This window comes from Erpetoichthys calabaricus, chromosome 11 (genome assembly GCF_900747795.2).
Source record: "Erpetoichthys calabaricus chromosome 11, fErpCal1.3, whole genome shotgun sequence".
Classification (NCBI taxonomy): domain Eukaryota; kingdom Metazoa; phylum Chordata; class Cladistia; order Polypteriformes; family Polypteridae; genus Erpetoichthys; species Erpetoichthys calabaricus.
Window position 1 is genome coordinate 124,715,960 of NC_041404.2, and position 19,913 is coordinate 124,735,872.

The 19,913-nt window shown below is 36.5% G+C and overlaps 1 protein-coding gene across 2 annotated transcripts in view; it reads left to right on the plus strand.

Moving 5' to 3' along the window:
- The window catches only part of abca3b (ATP-binding cassette, sub-family A (ABC1), member 3b), a 132,036-nt gene that overhangs the window by 48,632 nt on the left and 63,491 nt on the right, over positions 1 to 19,913 (plus strand). For both annotated transcript variants that reach the window (XM_028813842.2, XM_051934025.1), the window contains exons 3-6: positions 5,720 to 5,963; positions 13,213 to 13,340; positions 14,043 to 14,208; positions 18,516 to 18,775. In XM_028813842.2, coding sequence (XP_028669675.1) covers positions 5,720 to 5,963; positions 13,213 to 13,340; positions 14,043 to 14,208; positions 18,516 to 18,775 — 798 coding nt within the window. The remainder of the gene's footprint in view (positions 1 to 5,719; positions 5,964 to 13,212; positions 13,341 to 14,042; positions 14,209 to 18,515; positions 18,776 to 19,913) is intronic.

Here is a 19,913-nt window from a genome sequence, read left to right on the forward strand (position 1 = left end):
ATTACACCATGGGCCTTCTTCCAGTACAAAACGTGGAGGTTGAAAAAGTCGACATTTCAACCTCTTTTCTTCTTCACTGTGTCCCTAATTTTTTTCTTTTCTCTGTGCCCTAGTACGCTTCCGTATGACACTCTGACTGTGGGCTACGACTCACCTTTTCAACTCGACTATGACATCTGACCACTTCTTTTTTTTATTTCTGGCACTGTGCGACTTTCTGAACTTGAACTTTTGAGTGCCATTCCATCAATTCCCTTTTATTGCTCATACCACTGCCTAAGCCACCAAAAGTATGTTTTTCCTTGCTTCTACTTCACTGAGTAGGACCTCCACTTCACATTCGCTGAAGTTTTTTTTTTATTCCCTGTGCTTTTGCCATTGTCTTAAAAAAAAAAAAAAACGCAAGGAGCTATTTATATTGTTTTGCATATTCAAAGGAGTGTAATTCTGGGAGAAGTGAGGGTGGGGCGACAGACGCAAGCATTAGTGTTACATTTCATGTTGACTGGAATTTATTGAGTGGAAGTGCATGGAAGTTGGCTTATGCACAGTTTTGTGCATCTGAATTTGTTTTAGTGTGAATTTTACGCACAACGTTATACACGAGGCCCCAGTTTATCTCTTGCATGAGTCCGATTTTGACGAAAAATGAAAATTATTTTTTGTAAATTATTTTTTTTATTTAAATAAGTCTTTGAGCAAGATTAATAGTTTTGTTTAGTTTAACTTTTCATTTGGTTTGGCTAATTATTGCAGTTTAAAAAAATTATTTTTTAGTAATAGTTTTTTGTCTTTGTAGTAGTTTTTACTAATGAGTATAATATTGGTGTGCATGAGATACTAAGTGATGCATACAAGATAGTATGTGGTGCGCACCAGTTTGTTTCCCAGAAAAAAACATGCACCACATCCCCTCTGACTCTCTGTATTTTCGTTCTGTTTTGGTTTGAGCAATTTTTTTGTATGTTTTTTATTGGCATATAAAGGTACTGTACTCAGTGCAAGAGTCCTTTATGGATAATAACTGGTATTTTGGTCAGTTGCATCTGTAGTTTGGGATGTGATATGTCACCAATGAGTTACAACTGGTGTAGTCGGCAGGATTTTCTGGCTGTCAGCTTGGCAGGGACCTACATACCAATATTTTTCTGTGTCTAAAATGCCTAGACAGGACTTCACACTTTGTTCCCAAAATGCGAAAGTCACACCTGAAATATGAGGAAAAATGTAAAAAGGGTGGAAATCACACAGGAAGCAGACCGTCTGTAGGTGAGGAAGACAAGAAAGAGAAAAAGATTGCTTTTATTGTGGTGGTATTATTTTCTAGAGTAGACTTTGCATTTTAACCATTGTATTAATTAAAAGAATCTTTTTGGAATTGTGTGTCTAGCATTTGTGTTTTTTTGTTTGGGGTGTGAGATGTCCCCTAAGGAGTACAATGTGAATACCACATTATTTATGCAGTCTACCTTTAAACCTAAGCTTAAGTGAAACCTCTGTTTGTACACATCATGTAGCTCTGCACTGTTTGGTTTTAGGAAAGCAGTTTCTCATCTTTTGTCCTGTGTTGTCATGGCTTTCTAATTTCTCACCATTCTTTCAGTTTTTGTGAATTACTTGATGGTTTAGTATACATTATTTTTCCTTTGATTGACTGACTTACATTTTCAAGAGTAAACATTTCATTACAACAATTTGCATAAGAAACATCACCATGCTAAAAAGACCGTGTTGATCAGACCTATTACATTTTTTCTAAACTGAGGCACTCATTTCTTGTCGTTGCTTACTGCAGAAGTATTACAGTACTGTTTGGAAAGAATATCAGGTCACAGATGGGTGTTGAAGAGTAACCAGTTTTGTGATGCATTTTTGCTGTTTTGCAATGGTGGTATCCTTTGGATACTTGTGAGGGTGCAGTGGTTATTGTGTGCTGGATTTGAAGATGAAATTCAGCATTTCCAAATTTGAGATTATGGTTTTCTTCTTACGAGATAGGCTTTCTCTATGCACCAGTTCCACATGGATAGAGTGTGAGTAACTGTATTTTATTCATAAAGAAAGGAAGAGAGGATAGTGAGTATGACCACTGGATTATTGCAGTGTTGGCACTACTCTGCTCTCTAGCTTTGTGTAGTGACTGAAGAATGAAACTGTAGGTATCAGCAAACAAAACAAAGTTCCATTGCTGGACTGAGAAGCTCATTGTTAGTGATCAAACAGGGATCTTGACAATTCAAGGAGGACATTACAGTAGAACCAATAATGCTGTGACTTAGGAGGACCTAAGTGAATGGTTTTTCCCATCTAGTCAGAAACATGTGCTGTCAATGACTCCAGAGGAATTATACTTCTGTAGTGGCCTAGGAGTACCAGGCAGTTTTCCAGATAGTGCTGGAAATAAGCAAGTCTGGTCAGCTATGGTCAACTTATTGTCCCTATGACCATTGCCAGAAAATGATGTTTAGTAGATGAGATGAGTGAAAAATTGCAGATGTCTCCATAATTGGATATTCAGCATGTCTGTACTTAAAGGTCTAAATGTATACATAATATTAACATCCTGGCCCACTTGGCAGAAGTAAAATTTGCATAAATATCTATAAAAGTGCAGGGGACTGAAGACAGATGGAGCACCTTCAGGTAAATGTGTCAGGTTTGCATGCCAATGATTTGATGATTTTTATTTTCATAAAGGGTTCAATTCAAATAATTTTATTCCCATTCGCTGTCATTTTTGCTGAAAGTGACATTGTTCTTTATACAATTTTGAATGTTTTTCTTCAAAAAACAACTTTTACAGTACCTTTCAGTAAAAAAATTTAAAATCATATTTGTAACATGGACATTCTCATGAAAGAAGTTAATCTTCTTGATTAATTTTTCACTCAAGCTTGAATAGTACAAGTATATTACACTTAGACATAGTAGCACTAGCATACCTGTTTTATGGCCAAGGACAGCAGTCATGACAAACAGGAAACAAATCACAAAAATATTTTATTTTTGACATTACTGCTAAGTTTGTGAAATTAATATTGGGTTTTCCAATAAGCAGTGGAATTACAGATTTCTTGTGGTGAAAGACTTGAAGTAGGAATCAAGTAAAAATGCGAAGAAAAAAAAAACATACTCTAAACAAAAAAAGCTTCATTCATTTTCTTTGTATGGTCTCCTAATAGTTGATTGCAGTTGTATAGGCTACACTTAAGTGCAAAATCCTGTACAGTCTTATTTAAAGGATCTTTGGGAAAAGAAATTGGGTGAATGTAATGGATTGACAACTATTGGCACCATTATAGCATTCTGACACCAATCATGACACAAGTAGATGCAGGGGAAACACACCCATCATTGTAACCACCTGCTTTTCAGTTATCTTAACCTGAACGGACAGTATGCAAGCTTCATAGAGAACTTTTAATAGTGCCTGTTACATGATAGCTGTAGTGGCCATCTTCACATACTGTTCAAGTAGTAGGTATTCAAATAGGAGCTTGTAAAATAAGCTTTGAATGGAACAAATGCAAGAAAGGAGACTTCACTTTGAAAGTGGCAATAATAATATCAATAACAGCATGTTATTTTTACCTTCCTTGTTTCCTCCTGCTTTTGCTCTTACAAGTTGTGCCTTTCTAGCTTTTTATTTAGCATCTTCAGGCTCATGTAAGAATTACAGCAGTAATGTACTGATTGTCAAGTGGCAAAATATTCTGTTTTAAAGAAGCTACTTCTTGAAACACTTGGAAAGGATTGACTTTTTCTTTTTATCACTCCGATTCAGGTTGTCTGCACAATTTTCATCCTTTTCATCTTGATTTTCTTTTTGAAACCAGACGTGTTTGAAGTCCTTTTTCTTCTAACTAGAAGCATTTGTCATTGTTGACTTACTGTTGGATGAAGGCCACCCACACATTCATATATAAATACGTGTTTTATGTGCAAAAATAGAAATCTATCCCAGAAATTCATATAGAAGACAGTGGGTTAGGTTTGAAGAGAAAAGGAATTTTGGATTTATGGTGTGGTAAATGCAAGAAGAAATACAGTTTTGTCAAATCAATACAATAATAATACATTAGTGAGGTTTGGTGCCTGTGGGAGTATGCCCTGTGATGGACTGGTTGTTTCCTGCTTCATGTCCAGTGGCACTGGGATAGCCTTTGCACTCCAAGCAACCCTAAAATGGAATAAACATGTTTGAGAATGTTATGTTACAGTATGATAAAAGGTGCCACACAAAACCTCTGTGTTATACAGTAAGGATGGGCATTTTGACATGATAATGTACTCGGGTATTTTTATGTGATATTCATAGGATCACAGAATACTTCTTAGAAATAAGTCAATAAAAAAATGAATAAGTGCACATATGTGGATATAGTTTAAAACTGACTGAAAGCTGGTAGCTGTTTCCTATGCAGTAGCAAGCTCAGAAGCTTTTTATTTCATTTTTCATTTCCATTATACTACCCAAACTGTTCCTTTACTGTATGTAACTGGAAAGAGTAGGAAAAATACTTAAAACAATGTTGTGGCATGTGTGTTGCCTAGAGAAATGTCAGTGGTCTGGGGAATGTGAATATTGTTATTGGGAAAGTCAGCTAACCAGTAAAACAAAGGGGAGCATGAACCTGGAAAGTACTGGAGAGAAGATAAAGGGATTTGCTTGGTTATTTCTGTCATACCCATTGAATCTTTTTGAATGCCTCTTTTAGCATCACATTTTAAAAACCCATATCAGTAGTATGGATTGCTTTCTGTCATAAATGCTTATGAATGCCTTTAAAATCATTCTATTTTATGTTTTTGCTATTAAAATAATTTTTCTTAAGTTTATTTTTATCATTATTGTTGTGATGTCACCATGACATAATTTTGCAGTTGTTTTTTCTTGCAGGTTTTGCCATTTTGGCTGGATTTTCATGGCTGCAGCTGTGTTGTTTATATCGACAACATCCATTGCCATTCATGTCTTTTCTTGTTTTATTCTTGCTAACACACAAAAAATTATCTTGATGTTTACTTTGCATGCTCAATAATTAATGTACTTCAACAAGGCAGATGTGGATGCCACATGAACACAGTCAAGTCACAACTTAATAGTTTCTTTTTGATGATTTGGAAGAGATGGCCCTTGGGGTTTTCAAAGCAGAAGTAGACATGCCTGTGATGTCTGTAGGCTGACTTTAGTGTCTTCTGCAGGAAAGAAGCAATTAGTCAATTTCTATGCCTAACAGTTAGTCTCTCTTCAGGTATACACTTTTAAAAAAGTATCGCCCTAGGTGGTCTGTTAGGTTTTTTTTTGGTACTTTTTACCTGATGAGTATTTAGTTATACATTTGCCTAAACTCATTCAAAAAATCTAGAATACAGGTGCCATGTGTAAAGCAGACTGTGCTGATCATATGAAGGAACTGCAATTCAAAATATCAAAGTAAATATTTTAAGTTTTGCATTGGGCAAGGTATATCTATCTATTTTAAAACGTTGGGGTTTGAACGTTTAGAGAGCTATTACCAGGGATGAGTGGTATATAAAATAATTGTTAATCTGTTTGCTGTATTAATGTGAAGAAGGTCATTAAATAGGAAGCAAAATGTTTTAACACATTGAATCTTTGGTTTAAACATAATGAAAAGCAGCCATAAAACTGGAGTTCCTAACTGCTTTTGATCATGAGAATTTAGTATTTTTATTTCTTTGCTTTGTTTTACAGAAGAGGCAGATTTTTGTGACAATTATCGAGATTGCTCTCCCTCTGCTGTTTTCTGCCATTTTAATTGCCCTGAGACAGCGTGTTACTTCAGAAGCTTTCCCAAATGCCACAATTTATAACAAGTTTTCAGTGAAACAGCTTCCCCTATGGGGTTCTTTTGAACTTGCCTACATCCCAGGAAATGTCAGTGTTGTTCAGCGCCTTGCCACCTCAGTGGGAAAATCACTCACGCCTGATCTTGGTGGTAAGTACCAAAGGTATCTCAAGTAGATATGATTGTGGATGGGTTTTTTTTAATGTTACATTTGGCACCAAGTTACACACTGCCCTGTATTGAAAGATGCCTGCAAACAAATCCTTACTAAATAAAACCTTTGTTTGCCCTGATGGTTAGCTACTTCATGGGTACATACTGTATCTGAAGGTTACTAGATCCTGTAAAACTGCAAAGAAAGAAATAAGCTGACAGAAGAAAATAGACTTTCCTAGGAAACGCAGGGAATCTTCTGTAGGAGCCTTTGTATCTAATAGACTCTGAATTGCTAGGGATACACAGCTTGTAAATAAATGAGGAATAATCAATCACCTTACATTTGCTTTACTTATATTGGCAACAGTTCAAGTATATTCTTTACTATAGCTGAGGTGTATTTACGTGAGTCACTTTTCATTATTTTTATTTTAACTTCTGAATGATTCTTCTGCTTAAGCTACAGCGTATACTGTAATAACCACTATGTTATTGCACCCTAAAGTCTGAATAATGTTTTAGTTTGCTGATGTTTACCCTGAAAATGATATTCAGATATACTGAAAAACTGTTAATGTCTGGTATACTTTTTTCATTTAGTCTTAAGGAGAATCAGAGTTTTGGACACAATAGATTGAGGAACGTCACCTCAGAGATTACATAAACAGTTCTGAAAAAAAAATCCAGTGCCAGACTCTTTTAATTTCAAGCATTTTGAACAAGGAGTATAATCTCTCTTAACTTCAATTGAACAACTAGCTGCATTTCTTTAACATTTCTGAATGGACCAAGTTCAATGTGGGAAGCACTCTGTATTGTGATCCTGCCATCTCTCAAACCTCAAAATCTATACTGGCCTCAAAAACACAAACCAAACCTGCTCTTCACCCCAGGCCTGCATCAACGCAGTAGCCCTCACCACTTCAGGCAGCCTGGCCCCATACTCCAGATGCAGTCGTAGAGCCTGCAGAGGTCCAGCTGTGGGGCACGAGCTTAAAAGCCACAGATATCAAAGGGAGAAGGGGAAAAGCATGTATTACCTCTGGCCCAATAAAACTATACAAAGTTCCTATAATGTTACAATATTTATTAAAGGAATTTCAAAAAGGATTACACAAAAATGGCAGAAAAAAATAGGTTTGCCATATTGGCAAATCTAAAAGCTAACAAAGCCAGTAAAACGAAAAACCAGAAACAGCACCCTGAATAGAGTCAAAAAACAGGAATTCCAAATCAGAAAAATACACAATTCAAAATACAAAAACAACATCAGTGCTGAAGCAGCTACTTCATCAGCTGCTTTTTCTTAAAAAGCCCTGAGGGCAGCTCCCCAAATGCAGCATCAGATGCCCCCACCACATTTAGTATCATAATTTAAACAACTAGACAAAACAAAACTAACCTCATGCATCAATACAAAATAATTAATAAACAGAATATTCAAGAATGCATAAAACATACAAGCAACAAATAGAAAATCTATAATAGTTACAAAATAATTCATGTATAATAATGACAAAGATTAATTATAATGAAACCACTCTTAAACCAGGACCTATGGCTGAATAAATAATAAACTGTGGAAAGGTAGTTCTGCTTACGGTACTCCCTCAAAGCCCAACTTCTTACCATGTGTTAAATAATCATTCTGAGATGGTTTACTAGGAAAATTCCCTTTGAAATTTGGCAGAATGAATGCTGCTGTAGCAGTTAAGAAGCTCTGTCAGTCTCTGATAGCTGAAGTGTTCTCTGTGCACTGGCTGTTATCTTCTTCAGGTTCTATTGGACCATGCATTAATTTAGAGTGTCACAATTTAGATGTCCCAGGATTAAGTAGTTAGCAGTTATGGTTTTCCAGCATGTCCAGGATTCAGCAGTTATGGAGTGTTCAAGTGGCAGGGTTTTTAAGGTAATATTGCTTTATTTCAATTAATCAGTTAGTGTTTAACTGCCAGTTTTGACCCCTTTTTGGAAGAAGTCTTTTTGATCAAAGACCTTTTCACTGATATAACAAAAAGTGAAACAAAATGCAAGAAAAAGTAATGTATAACAAAGAAAGCAAGCAATGTAACATTATAAGATAGAAATACAATATGTTGTACAGTATATGAATAATATTTCATGAGGAGATTATGCATATGATTGCTCTGTTTTTTAAATACACAGGCCACAGTTAAATGTTGAGTATTGATTGAGCTACATTGCTGCCTGCAAGAGCCTCTCAGCTCCTATCCCATCTACAAACTCATAAGCTACTGCCCAAAGATACTCTAGATATCCTGAGAGCTCTCTTAAAAATCAGGATTGCTTGGTTGGCCATTTAAGAGTCACTCTTCTTTGTGAACCATCTATTTGATTACTGTGTTCCTGTATTGTATAGATGTTTATCTTCACCTTCCCACCATCTTTACATGATTGCATTATTATGGTGTTTAATGCCAGTCATTCCATCTTTGTGCCCATAGAAACTTTGGTGGTAGCATACTGCGGAAATACTAATTAACAAAGTGAATGATTCACCTGCTGCTGTTTCAGTTTTCCTTCCCTATGTTTGACTGCACAGCCTATACAGTTTCCTGTATACTGTATATATTCTTCCATCCATCCATTTTCTAACCCATTTATTCAGTTTACGGTTGCAGGGACCAGTGTGTATGGTAGAAGCATTGAGGGCATGACAAGAAGGAACGTGTATGGGAACAGTCCATCACAGTTCACTCTAATGGCACACACCTGTATCACTCGTATTGGGCCAGTTTAGAGTTGCATTTTAATCTAATACACATATCATTAGGATGTGGCAGAGAAAACACATACAGATACGAGCAGTGCCTGGGCTAAGATGAGAAATCAGGAGCCTCATTTATAAAACTTAGCATAATTTAGAGTGTGAAAATGTGCATATGGCAAAAAAACAGAAAATGCATATGCAAAAAAAAAAATGAAATCTATAAAACCAGGCATATGCACATTTCTAGGCAGTTTACCCTTATAAATTACAATCATCTTGTAAATGTGTGTTTGTGAATGCACATCAAACCCCTCCTAGTTCCACCTTGAAACAACCATATATGAACTAATCAACCTCATACATTTGCAACCACAACGTTGCAGCCCTTACTTGGCTGGTAGAACAACCTCCTACATGATGCATCCAGTAGAGTGAAATTGAAGTTCTTATCTTTAAATTAGAGGCATGCAAAGAACCATAATTTGTTAGTCAAAGTGTGGGTGTTCTCAACAAACACAAATAAGTTGAATGGCAACAAGTTACTGCAGCTGTAAATGCCATGCACTCCAGCCACACTGTGCCTGAAATAAAAAAAAAAAATTAAAAAAATTTCCAGTTTCTGGTGTTTAAGTGGATTGCTAGTCACCGACGGAATGTTGCATGTAACAGGAGTAGGAAAAACACATCTACATTCTGTGATTTTGATCAGTGATTGGCATCTGTAATTGGAGATGCCTTTTTATGCGGCATTATGCCTGAGCAGTCCTGACAATTGTCATTCTCATCTTGGCAACATAAATGACTTGTATGTTAATAGAATGTAACTGCTTATGGTTAACACATGCAGCTTCATTCTTGCTGCACCTATAATTGTAATATGAGTGCTTTTAAGTGCTCCAGTTATGTTAGGAAAATCTGACACTGCTGCATATTTTTAGGTTGTTATATGTATATGCATGCACACTGAAAACTGAATGTAGCACTTTGTCAGTCATTTAAAGGCTTCCAGCGCAGTGGACATGACAGTGTGAAGCTTGGCTGAGATATTCCTGACGTGTCAGCCAGTTCCCTGTCAAGTGACAACAGGTATCCTAAACTGATGGAAAATATAAAAAAGTTCTTAAGTACAAATATGCAGCATTGGTCCTCTTAAAAGGGAACTAAAATACAGTCTGTACAGTACATCATATTCATCACATTTGAACTTTAGTATGTTTGTCACGTTAGTGCACATTATAACAACAGCTAGGTGATATGAATTACTGCGCTTGCGAGTTGTCATTTAGCTGGTATGCCTGCATTTCTCTACTTGATCTTGGTTGTTGCCATTTCCCAGTTTCTCAGAAATATTGTGTGTGCATGAGTCAGAGTTGCTGTAAATATTTGCATGTTTCCCAGTCAAGTTTTCTTTTATACTGTAAATCCTGACATTTGCATGGGAAGTTGCGTACACAGATTTCAAGACACTTTTTGTATGTACACAAGCTTTATAAATGAGTCCCCAGGACTCTGAAGACAACAGTATTAATGCATAGACCACTGTGCCTCCCTATAGCTATGAAATGAATGAAAAGCAGCAGAGATTTTGTTTGGATTAGAAATAATTTTATGTGACTGACAATTTCTTTTTCTTTTTATTAGTACATAAATTCGTAGATTGTACACTCACACCCAATGGCATTTTTAATAATGTTAGTGTGGGCAGTTAAAGAAGAAACATCCATCCATCCATTTTCCAACCCGCTGAATCCGAACACAGGGTCACGGGGGTCTGCTGGAGCCAATCCCAGCCAACACAGGGCACAAGGCAGGAACCAATTCCGGGCAGGGTGCCAACCCACCGCAGGACTAAAGAAGAAACACTAAAAAGCAAATTTATTGCAAAACCTTTGTTTTATATTAAGAATATTTATTTGGATAAAAATGTAAGCACAAACACTCATTCTTCATGGGATAGGCCATTAGCATTTGATCTGGCCCAAGCTATATAGCAAATATTCTACATAATCATTTCCATGAGAGTACTGTAGAGCTGCCCACTATTTATTAATTCATTTGTTCATTTAATATTTCAGCTTAATCTGATTCTGTATCTCCACATGCCAGAGTGCTTCCTAGTTGTATATTTCACAAAGGCAGAAACCAAAGTAGTTATTTTTTTTTTCTTTTTTACTTCTTTATTGAGCATTTTTTTTAACACTCAACAATTTCAACAGTACCTGAAAAATCAGAACTATTAAGTGGTTTTTGGGGCAAAACATTACCAACAGAAAAGTATGGTTGCATTTTCTTATTTGTAGATAACATGGCATCATTGTAGTCAGTAGTGACACATCTGGTTCCAGGAAACTGGCCTGGCCCAAACAGTGTCTATACAGGTTTTGCATGTTCTCTGCTTGTCCTCATGTGTTTTCAAAGAATAGTTAAGTCTTCTTGTGCACCTTGAAGATCTGCATATTAGGTTAATTGGCAAATTTAAATTGACTCTGAAACAGTTTGTGTATGTGTGTGAGAGAGCTTGGGTGTTGTGTGAATATGCTGTGTGAGTGCTATCCTGTCCTGGGGTATTTTCTGCCTCCAGGATAGGCTCTGTAAAGGAAAAATGTGGGTTCAGCAAATGCATGGATAAATGTGTGAATTTTTTAAAGGAAAATTGTTGTACATTCCTGTTGAACCATATAAATGAATATTAGGTTTGTGATCGTCAGAGCCTGTCTTGGCAGCATTGGGCACAAACAAACTCTGAACAGGTGTGAATCACAGTTATGCAAACACCTATCCCCACTTCTACAGGGACATTTCTTTGAAATGTTTTGGTAAAAATTGCAGTGCTTGAGGAAAAACTCACTCATATATGGGTGGAATGTATGAACCCCAAGTATAGTAACTGGGTTATGATCTAAAAATAGTGTAGTTTATGCCAACAGGCTTTAGTTCTCTATTTTTGTCAATCAGAATAAGCATGTTTATAAAATGTATGATTGATTAAATTGCATTTTACTTGAGACATTAAATGTTAAGGGTTGTTGATTAATACTGTCAAGGGGATCTAGACCATTAAGATAATTTTACGTTTCAACACTATTAATAAAATATATTTTGTAACACAGGTCTTGTTAGTGGGCGGCACGGTGGCGCAGTGGGTAGCGCTGCTGCCTCGCAGTTGGGAGACCTGGGGATCTGGGTTCGCTTCCCGGGTCCTCCCTGCGTGGAGTTTACATGTTCTCCCCGTGTCTGCGTGGGTTTCCTCCAGGCACTCCGTTTCCTCCCACAATCCAAAGACATGCAGATTAGGTGGATTGGCGATTCTAAATTGTCCCTAGTGTGTGCTTGGTGTGTGGGTGTGTTTGTGTGTGTCCTGCGGTGGGTTGGCACCCTGCCCAGGATTAGTTCCTGCCTTGTGCCCTGTGTTGGCTGGGATTGGCTCCAGCAGACCCCCGTGACCCTGTGTTCGGATTCAACGGGTTGGAAAATGGATGGATGGATGGTCTTGTTAGTCTGCTTCACCATGATGCTGTTCACACGATATACACACTTGCATGATTAGAGACAGCTCAAGATTTATTTCTTGAAGTCAGTCTTTGCTTCATTGTGTTCATCTCATATTATAGTTCTGCTGTAAGACACTTTTAATGAATGAATGACTTAATTCAGTGGTGATTCTGAGTAAAGCTTGTGGTGAGGATTGGTTTCTTGTGTCTAATACTGAACACATATGACTTTGTTTTTTCTTTTAAAAACATAAGTAAAAAAGCAACCATGTTGTTATGCCCTAATAAGAGAATCAACCACATCATCGAGTTATAAATTTGTCCTCTGTTTTTTTATTAAGTCACTTTACATACTGTTTACTTTTTTTTTTTGTTTGAATAACGTAAGAAGAAATGGATAAATGTTAACGGGTTGTATGTAGATATGAAGTATATTGTCAAAATCAGATACCCGAGTAGCTAGACTAATTATTATACATTAATATGTACCTGGGGTAAAAAAGTTGTACATATTCTGAAAATGTAATTAGTGTGCCTTTACATATTGGTCCTAAAAATGTGCGTATTGAAAACCTGAGAAAGATTTTCAAAGAGGTATTTCAAAATCTCAATAGATGTACAAAATTAACATAAGAAAAAGTCCCTGAAAGACTGCAAATTCATCATAAGTATACAGAGCAGCAATGTGTATTGGGCAAAATCTGCTCAAGGTCTCTGTGTATCAAGCCTTCATGTAAGCACATCTTTTCTGAAGTGGCTCAGTGTGAACAGGCCAAGTGATATGCTGTCTCTTAAACTAACCACTCTATGTATAAAATATTTCTGGTCATGATGATGAAAGGAGCAATATCGCTGGATGTAATGAACATTTTCATTATGTACTACCTTTGGCAAACTATTATAGCTAATAGTTGTTCATATTGATAGATGTGATTACAATATCCAATTTTGGGCACAGCAGTTGTACCATAGATTCGCTCGAGCACACTGTATGAGACATCTAATTATTTTCTTTTTCCAGTTCATGGTTTTGACACTGAGAAAGAATTTGAACAGTACATAAAGAATGACCCGGATTCTGAGAACATTTTGGCTGCTTTGGTGATTGACCACCATTTCAATCATTCTGAAGAGCCTTTACCCCTCAAGGTGAGAAAATGCTTTTAATTTGTTTGCTTCAAGCTTTGTAGCACATTTTATTCATATATGAAGGTAAAACAATGGGTGTCTACTCCTAATTTTGGAGTAATATGAAAGAAAGGTTTTTATCCCAGCACGTAAAATGTTGTTTCTTTTTCACTTAAGAGAAGAACATGCTTTATACACTCTCATTTATTAGCATGTAGACCAGAATTGAATACGAGGAACCAAAATGTTTTTATATGCTGTATTACAGAGATGTTAATGTTTTACTAGTATTAAGTATGGTTACAACAGTGTCAAAAATATAATAGAGTTTAAACAAGGCTAGTAAATTGGTGGCATCAGTCTGAAGTGAGATGGAACTGGAATAATGATATGATGCCTTTTATGAAAACTAACTTACACTTTGAGTTTTTAGAGACGAAAATGAAGGATTGGGCTGCTTTTAAATCAGTTTTTCTTTTTAAAGAGACATTAGCCAGTAGTAGTTAATCTTATTCCAGCTGTTCAAAACAGTTTGACAATATTTTATTGTTTAAAAAAAATCTTGTAACTTCATGTATTTGAGACAAAAAAAAAATAAACTAAATGGTTTCAAACACAATGGTTTGCAGTCTTTAGATGTACAATATTTTGGCAAGAATGCACACTTACCTGTACATGTTCCAGTATTTTTCCTAATGTGTTCCTTTTCTTTTTCCACCAAAGGTCAAATACCATTTGAGGTTCAAGTATAGCCCTCGCAATGCTCCCCCATCGGAGAGGACAAGACTGAACCCTAACAATGATCGTGACTGGCACACCCAATACTTGTTTCCAATGTTCCAACTCCCTGGCCCTCGGGAGCGAGCAGACAGTGAAGGAGGCACTCCAGGTAGGGAAGAGTAAACTGACCTTATGTTAACTTAAGCTTTGGCCCTTTTCAGAAAGGAGATGAAAAAGATGCACATCATATTTTACTAATGAATATAAGAGCTTCTGTTAGATACATGATGCAAGATGCATGTCATAAACACCAAAGAGATATGTGTTCAAGTAAATAATCATCAGTTTTGCTTGCAGATCTTGTATACCACTCTCTTTATTCTGCAATTTATTGTTGGCTTGTTAGAGCTCTTCAGGATATTATCGATAGTCAGAAAGCAGTCAATATGATGCAATTTTAATTTCTAGCCCTTGACTATAATACACTCACTTATTAATTTATCCTGTAGAAAAATCTTGTTCTGATCACCAAGGCAGTGACCATAAAATCACATGAAAGTTTTCTCCTCCAGAAGTGATTTTTAATTGGGGAAATAAAAATCATTAAGATCTAGCAAAGTCAGCTGGATTTGAAAGTCGTATGAATAACACAATACAAAAGGAAAACACTTCAGCATGGAAGCCTAACTCATTGTCAAACAGCAAACACACTACCAGCTTACCTCTGAACATGAAAACGCGTTAACCACAGAATTGGTATTTGACAGCATTGCACATAACAACAAAAATGGAAAAAACATATGATTCACTTAAGTAGAGGTGGGCCAGAATTCAGATTTTTTTTTTCCAAAACTTGTACACTTAAAGTATACTAACCTAATTATCTTACTGGAGACCCAATAATTGTTCTTAGTCATACATAATCAATGCTTTCTTGAGACACAGTGATGATTTTGCCAGAAATTATGATAGAATACTAGCAGGTGGGCATGCCTAATGCTTTCTTACTTCTAACAGTCAGATCTTTTACCAAATTTCAAATCAGTGGGAAAACATCCTTATCCTCTTACGCCTACCTACAATATCTTGCATATGACAAGTGAGTGACTACAACTGCAAGAAGTCTAGAAATCTAGCTATGTGTGGAAAGATACTTATGGAGATGACTCATTTGGTGAATGATTGAGAGATAAAACCATTATGACAAATAGCCCACTTAGGACAACGCCATAACAGCTGGTACACAATACAAGACAGGAGTTGAGCTATAAGACACCTTGACATAATGTTCACTGACAAAGGGAACTCTTGTGGCCTTGCCAGTGATACTGGGTGACCACCAGTTTGGGAGCATTATTTCATTTAATGCCCTGATGAGTTTATAGGTAAGCTTCAAGGTCTGGGAAAGTGTACATCGTGAAAGGAGCAGAAAAATGTACCACCAGGATATAATAGTGTAGTCTGTCCAACAACTAAGAGAACTGGGTAACCCTCCATTAAGTAAAAGGTTGTGAACCATAAGGAACACTTTGCCCCTTCATTGTTTTATGTTACAGGCACAGTTTTAATGTTTAACAAGGTCAATGAGGTGCAGACAGAAGGTGCCTGAACTGTCCAGCTAAGGAAGAGGAACAAAACATTAAGAAGCTAGAGATGGATGATGAAGTGTCACAGTTTCTGTGTATATAATGTACAACAATAGATGACTTATCTTAGCACATGTTTGTTTTCTCATTAGAACATTGTAATGCTTTTGATATGAACTAGTCATTCAGACTAATAAAGCTTGTCAAGTTTTGAAGACCACTAAAGTACTACTGTCTAGTACACTACTTAGTAACTTATTTAATTTGCCAGTAGTTCTCTTTGTGGAAATATTTGACATACCTTTAGTAAGTTTCCATCTCTGTCCCTCTGCTATTGTTGAATAACTCAATTGAAAATAATAGGTTGGGACCACTATGTTAATGATTATCATAATTGTGAACACTGCAATTATGTCACCTCTTTATTTATGTTTGCTTGAGTTGAAAAGGTTAAATTCCTTTAATCTTTCCTCATAGCTAATACCTAACAATATTGGACTCAAACTAGTCTCTCTTCTCTGGACCTTCTTTAATGCTAGTATGCCTCTTTTATAATATGGATACCAAAACTGTGCACAGAACACTAGTTGAAGCTTCCCAGGTGCTAATGTATAGCTTAAACATAACCTACTTTGATTTGAACGTCACTAATTGGGCCTAACCTAACATGCTGTTAGTCTTCTTAAGCACATCTATACACCTGAAAAGAAAGTGATAAATTCACTACAACTACCATGCGTTTCATGTAAGGTTTATTTTAAGTTTAAAACCTCCCACAGTGCATTCAAATCTAACATTTTTACTTGCTATGTGTGAAACTTTATATTAACTTTGTCAGGGCTACAGGGTGCGACTAAAATGGTTGCAGATGTGACCAAAATTGGCTGAGGCGATTGTCATTTCTACTTATATCAACAGTAGCGAATGAAATCATTGAAACTTGAAACTAATTATATTGTATCACCTTCAAAAGGCAATTTTTTTATTGTTGAGAGGATGTGCCGTTAACGGAATATGATGCAACAGGTAATCAAAATGTAAAGAAGACATGCAAAACATTTGAAATTCATCTGCTCATCATGCAAGCCCCCCAAGATATCTGTTGCCATGGAATTCAGTTGATCCTTCTGACTTGATGCATGTATACTAAGGTGTGATTGTCACTAATCTCTTTGCGTTCGCACATGTTTGCATGCCATTTCTCTTTTCATTTAAGGCATGCTCCTTGAAAAATGCTGGGCTGTCCATCAGTAAACTTGTACGTGTAGCCACCTGCCCACTGTTTTCTTCCACACAGTGATGTCATGAAGTCTGTGTTTTAGGTTGCAGGTGTATTACATGTTATTGCTGTTTTACTGGGATTCTCTGTGATTGATGGCAGACAGTAAATTTTGTTAAAATGGTATTGATAAATGCCACTTTGTTATTTGTTACCAATACATTTTTCAGCTGGAGCTCATCAACAAAGAAACATGGAAAATAAGATTTAGTAAAATATTAATAACAGTAATTCATTATTTGACACCCAAGGATTCTGTAAAAATATGTTTAAAAGACAAATCATTAAAATAAATATACTAATCAACTTTCATGCCGTATGTGGTTCCTTACATTCAGTTATAATCTTTATCTGCTGTGCCCCCTTGCAAAATTAACACTGGATAATTAAAATAGTGCACAGTGTGTTAGTCTTTTATAGCTTGTTCATGTCTACTGTGCCCCTCCATCCCTTCCCCCAGAGGGGGCAATTATTTCCACAGCTGAGCCTTTGATGTAGAAATACATACCCCTGTAAGCTTCTTGCAAAATGAACACTATATAGCTAAAATTGTTCAAAATGTATTTTTAAAGACTGTAGACATTCTTCTATATCAATTTCATATTTAAAGTGCTGCTCTATCTCGTCCAATGGAGGGGACACTCATTTCCACAGCTGAGCCTTTGTTGTTGAAATGCTCTTCTTTTTACAAAATGAATACTGGACAGCTAACATTGAGCTAAACCTTTTTAAAAAGAATTTGTTACTTTTTTCTTCACTGTGCCCATTTGCCCTGTCCACTGGAAGGGACACTTATTTCCTCATCTGGAGCAAAGCCCTCTTTCTGCTGATTACAAAATGAACACTGGACAGCTAAAAGTCTTCAGAATGTATTTTAAAAGGCTGCTGACTCACATCAAATAAGAGGAAAAGAAGACCTATTATACTGGATGGCCCTCTGACACTGACATTCAGTGACATGGACTCAGAGCCTGAATGCAGTGTTCTTAATGACTGTACATCATGTGAAAATCATTATGACATTTAGCTACCCAAATCAGCAAGACAGATAAAAAATACAAGGGAAAGATGCAATGCACAGAAGGAAAAGAATTAGGCACACATATATGGAGGTTAGAAAGGTAAGAGACTAAAAGATTAATATTTTACACATTTGATTATTTGGCACATAAATTAAAGCTATTGGTTCCTAATTTTTTTCATTTAGGAGCCACTGGCTCCTTGAGATGAATTTTGTCTGGAGTGCTGCTTATATTAAATTTAATTTGCTGAAGTCTCAATTCTGTATCTTGCATCTGTAATAAGACTGATTCTAGATTCTAGGTTACATGTGATTTCACTTAGGTTGGTATTATCTAGTTTGGTATCATGATGATTATTTTACACTTCAGGCTGTTTTTTTCCCCCTGTCCATAGACATCTGAACTTTTACTGATAACTTTTACTTGCTATCAGGGTAAGACTGTTAAAAAAAACCTATTTTCTTTCGTTTTTTTGTTCATGGAGTATACTCAGCAGTACAAACTATGGCTACATGACATGATTTTCTTTGTTGCGTAGTATATGTGGTTCTTTATTTTGTATACTAAATACTTTGCAATTTCCAAATAGGTTACTACCGAGAGGGATTCCTGGCTGTTCAACATGCAGTGGACCTTGCAATTATCAGCCTGTACGGCAATGGATCAGGATCAAAAGTGCTTGAACGAATCTCTGTAAACCTAGCCCGCTTTCCTTTTCCTACATACATTAATGACCTCTTCATCTTGGCCATTCAGAACCAGCTGCCCCTGTTGCTTATGCTTAGTTTTACTTACACTGCTCTAAATATTGTTCGAGCAGTAGTACAGGAAAAGGAGCGAAAGCTGAAGGTAAGACTTTGTCAATGATTTGTATTAATATTCTGCATTTCAACAAAATTAATAGATGATTTGGACCCAAACACATTAATTCCTGGCAAAACTAATCCCTTACCCAAGCACAAGTAGATGGAATTGTTACTTCAATATGTGGAATCACACTGAAAATGGTCCTGTGGTGGCTATGCTGTTAAGTGAGTCACATTTATTTATTTAGCTGATGTCACACAGCAGTTTGGGCCCCAGTTTCACATAATATATAACCAACAGGCAAACCTGCTTTTGACACCTTTTTATATGCAGTAAGCTAAAATATATGTAATTAATTTATGCACAGCCTTTCTGAGAATGTATCCACTGTGTAAGTGGAGAGTTTAGTGTGTAGTTCTTGCAATGTAAAGCATAAAATAGCTGAAGTGAACCAGCTGTAGGTTTCAGGCAGCCATTTTATAATGACTAGAGGTATACTATATTAAATGTTTGTGTTTTGACCATTATATATAAAAGGAAACCACGTGATCAAATGCTGCTTTTGAAGGTTTTAAAAAGAAACTTGTTTTTTTTTGCACTTTATAATCTTTTATAAGATTATATAAGCTGCTGCCTCACAGTAAGGAGACCTGAGTTTGCTTCCTGGGCCCTCCCTGCGTGGAGTTTGCATGTTCTCCCCATGTCTGCGTAGCTTTCCTCCGGGTGCTCCGGTTTCCTCCCACAGTCCAAAAACATGCGGGTTTGGTGCATTGGCGATTCTAAATTGTCCCTAGTGTGTGGGTGTGTGTGTGTGTGCCCTGTGGTGGGCTGGCGCCCTGCCCGGGGGTTGTTCCTGCCTTGTGCCCTGTGTTGGCTGGGATTGGCTCCAGCAGACCTCCGTGACCCTGTGTTAGGATATAGCGGGATGGATAATGACTGACTGAAAAAATCTTTTATTTTTAAATAGCCAGTGTGAACATGAGAAAGTGAAAAAGGAAATAATTTATAAATGTGAATATAGAGAGCCTTAAAATTCTGTTCTGGTTCCCCAAGGCAGAACAGCACCAGGAACATAATGTGAAAGGTTATAGCAAGTAAAACAGGCTTTTGTTCATTATAGCATTGATCTGTCTTTAAATAAAATATGAGTATGCTTTGTGTGCACTCATTCCACAAGCCT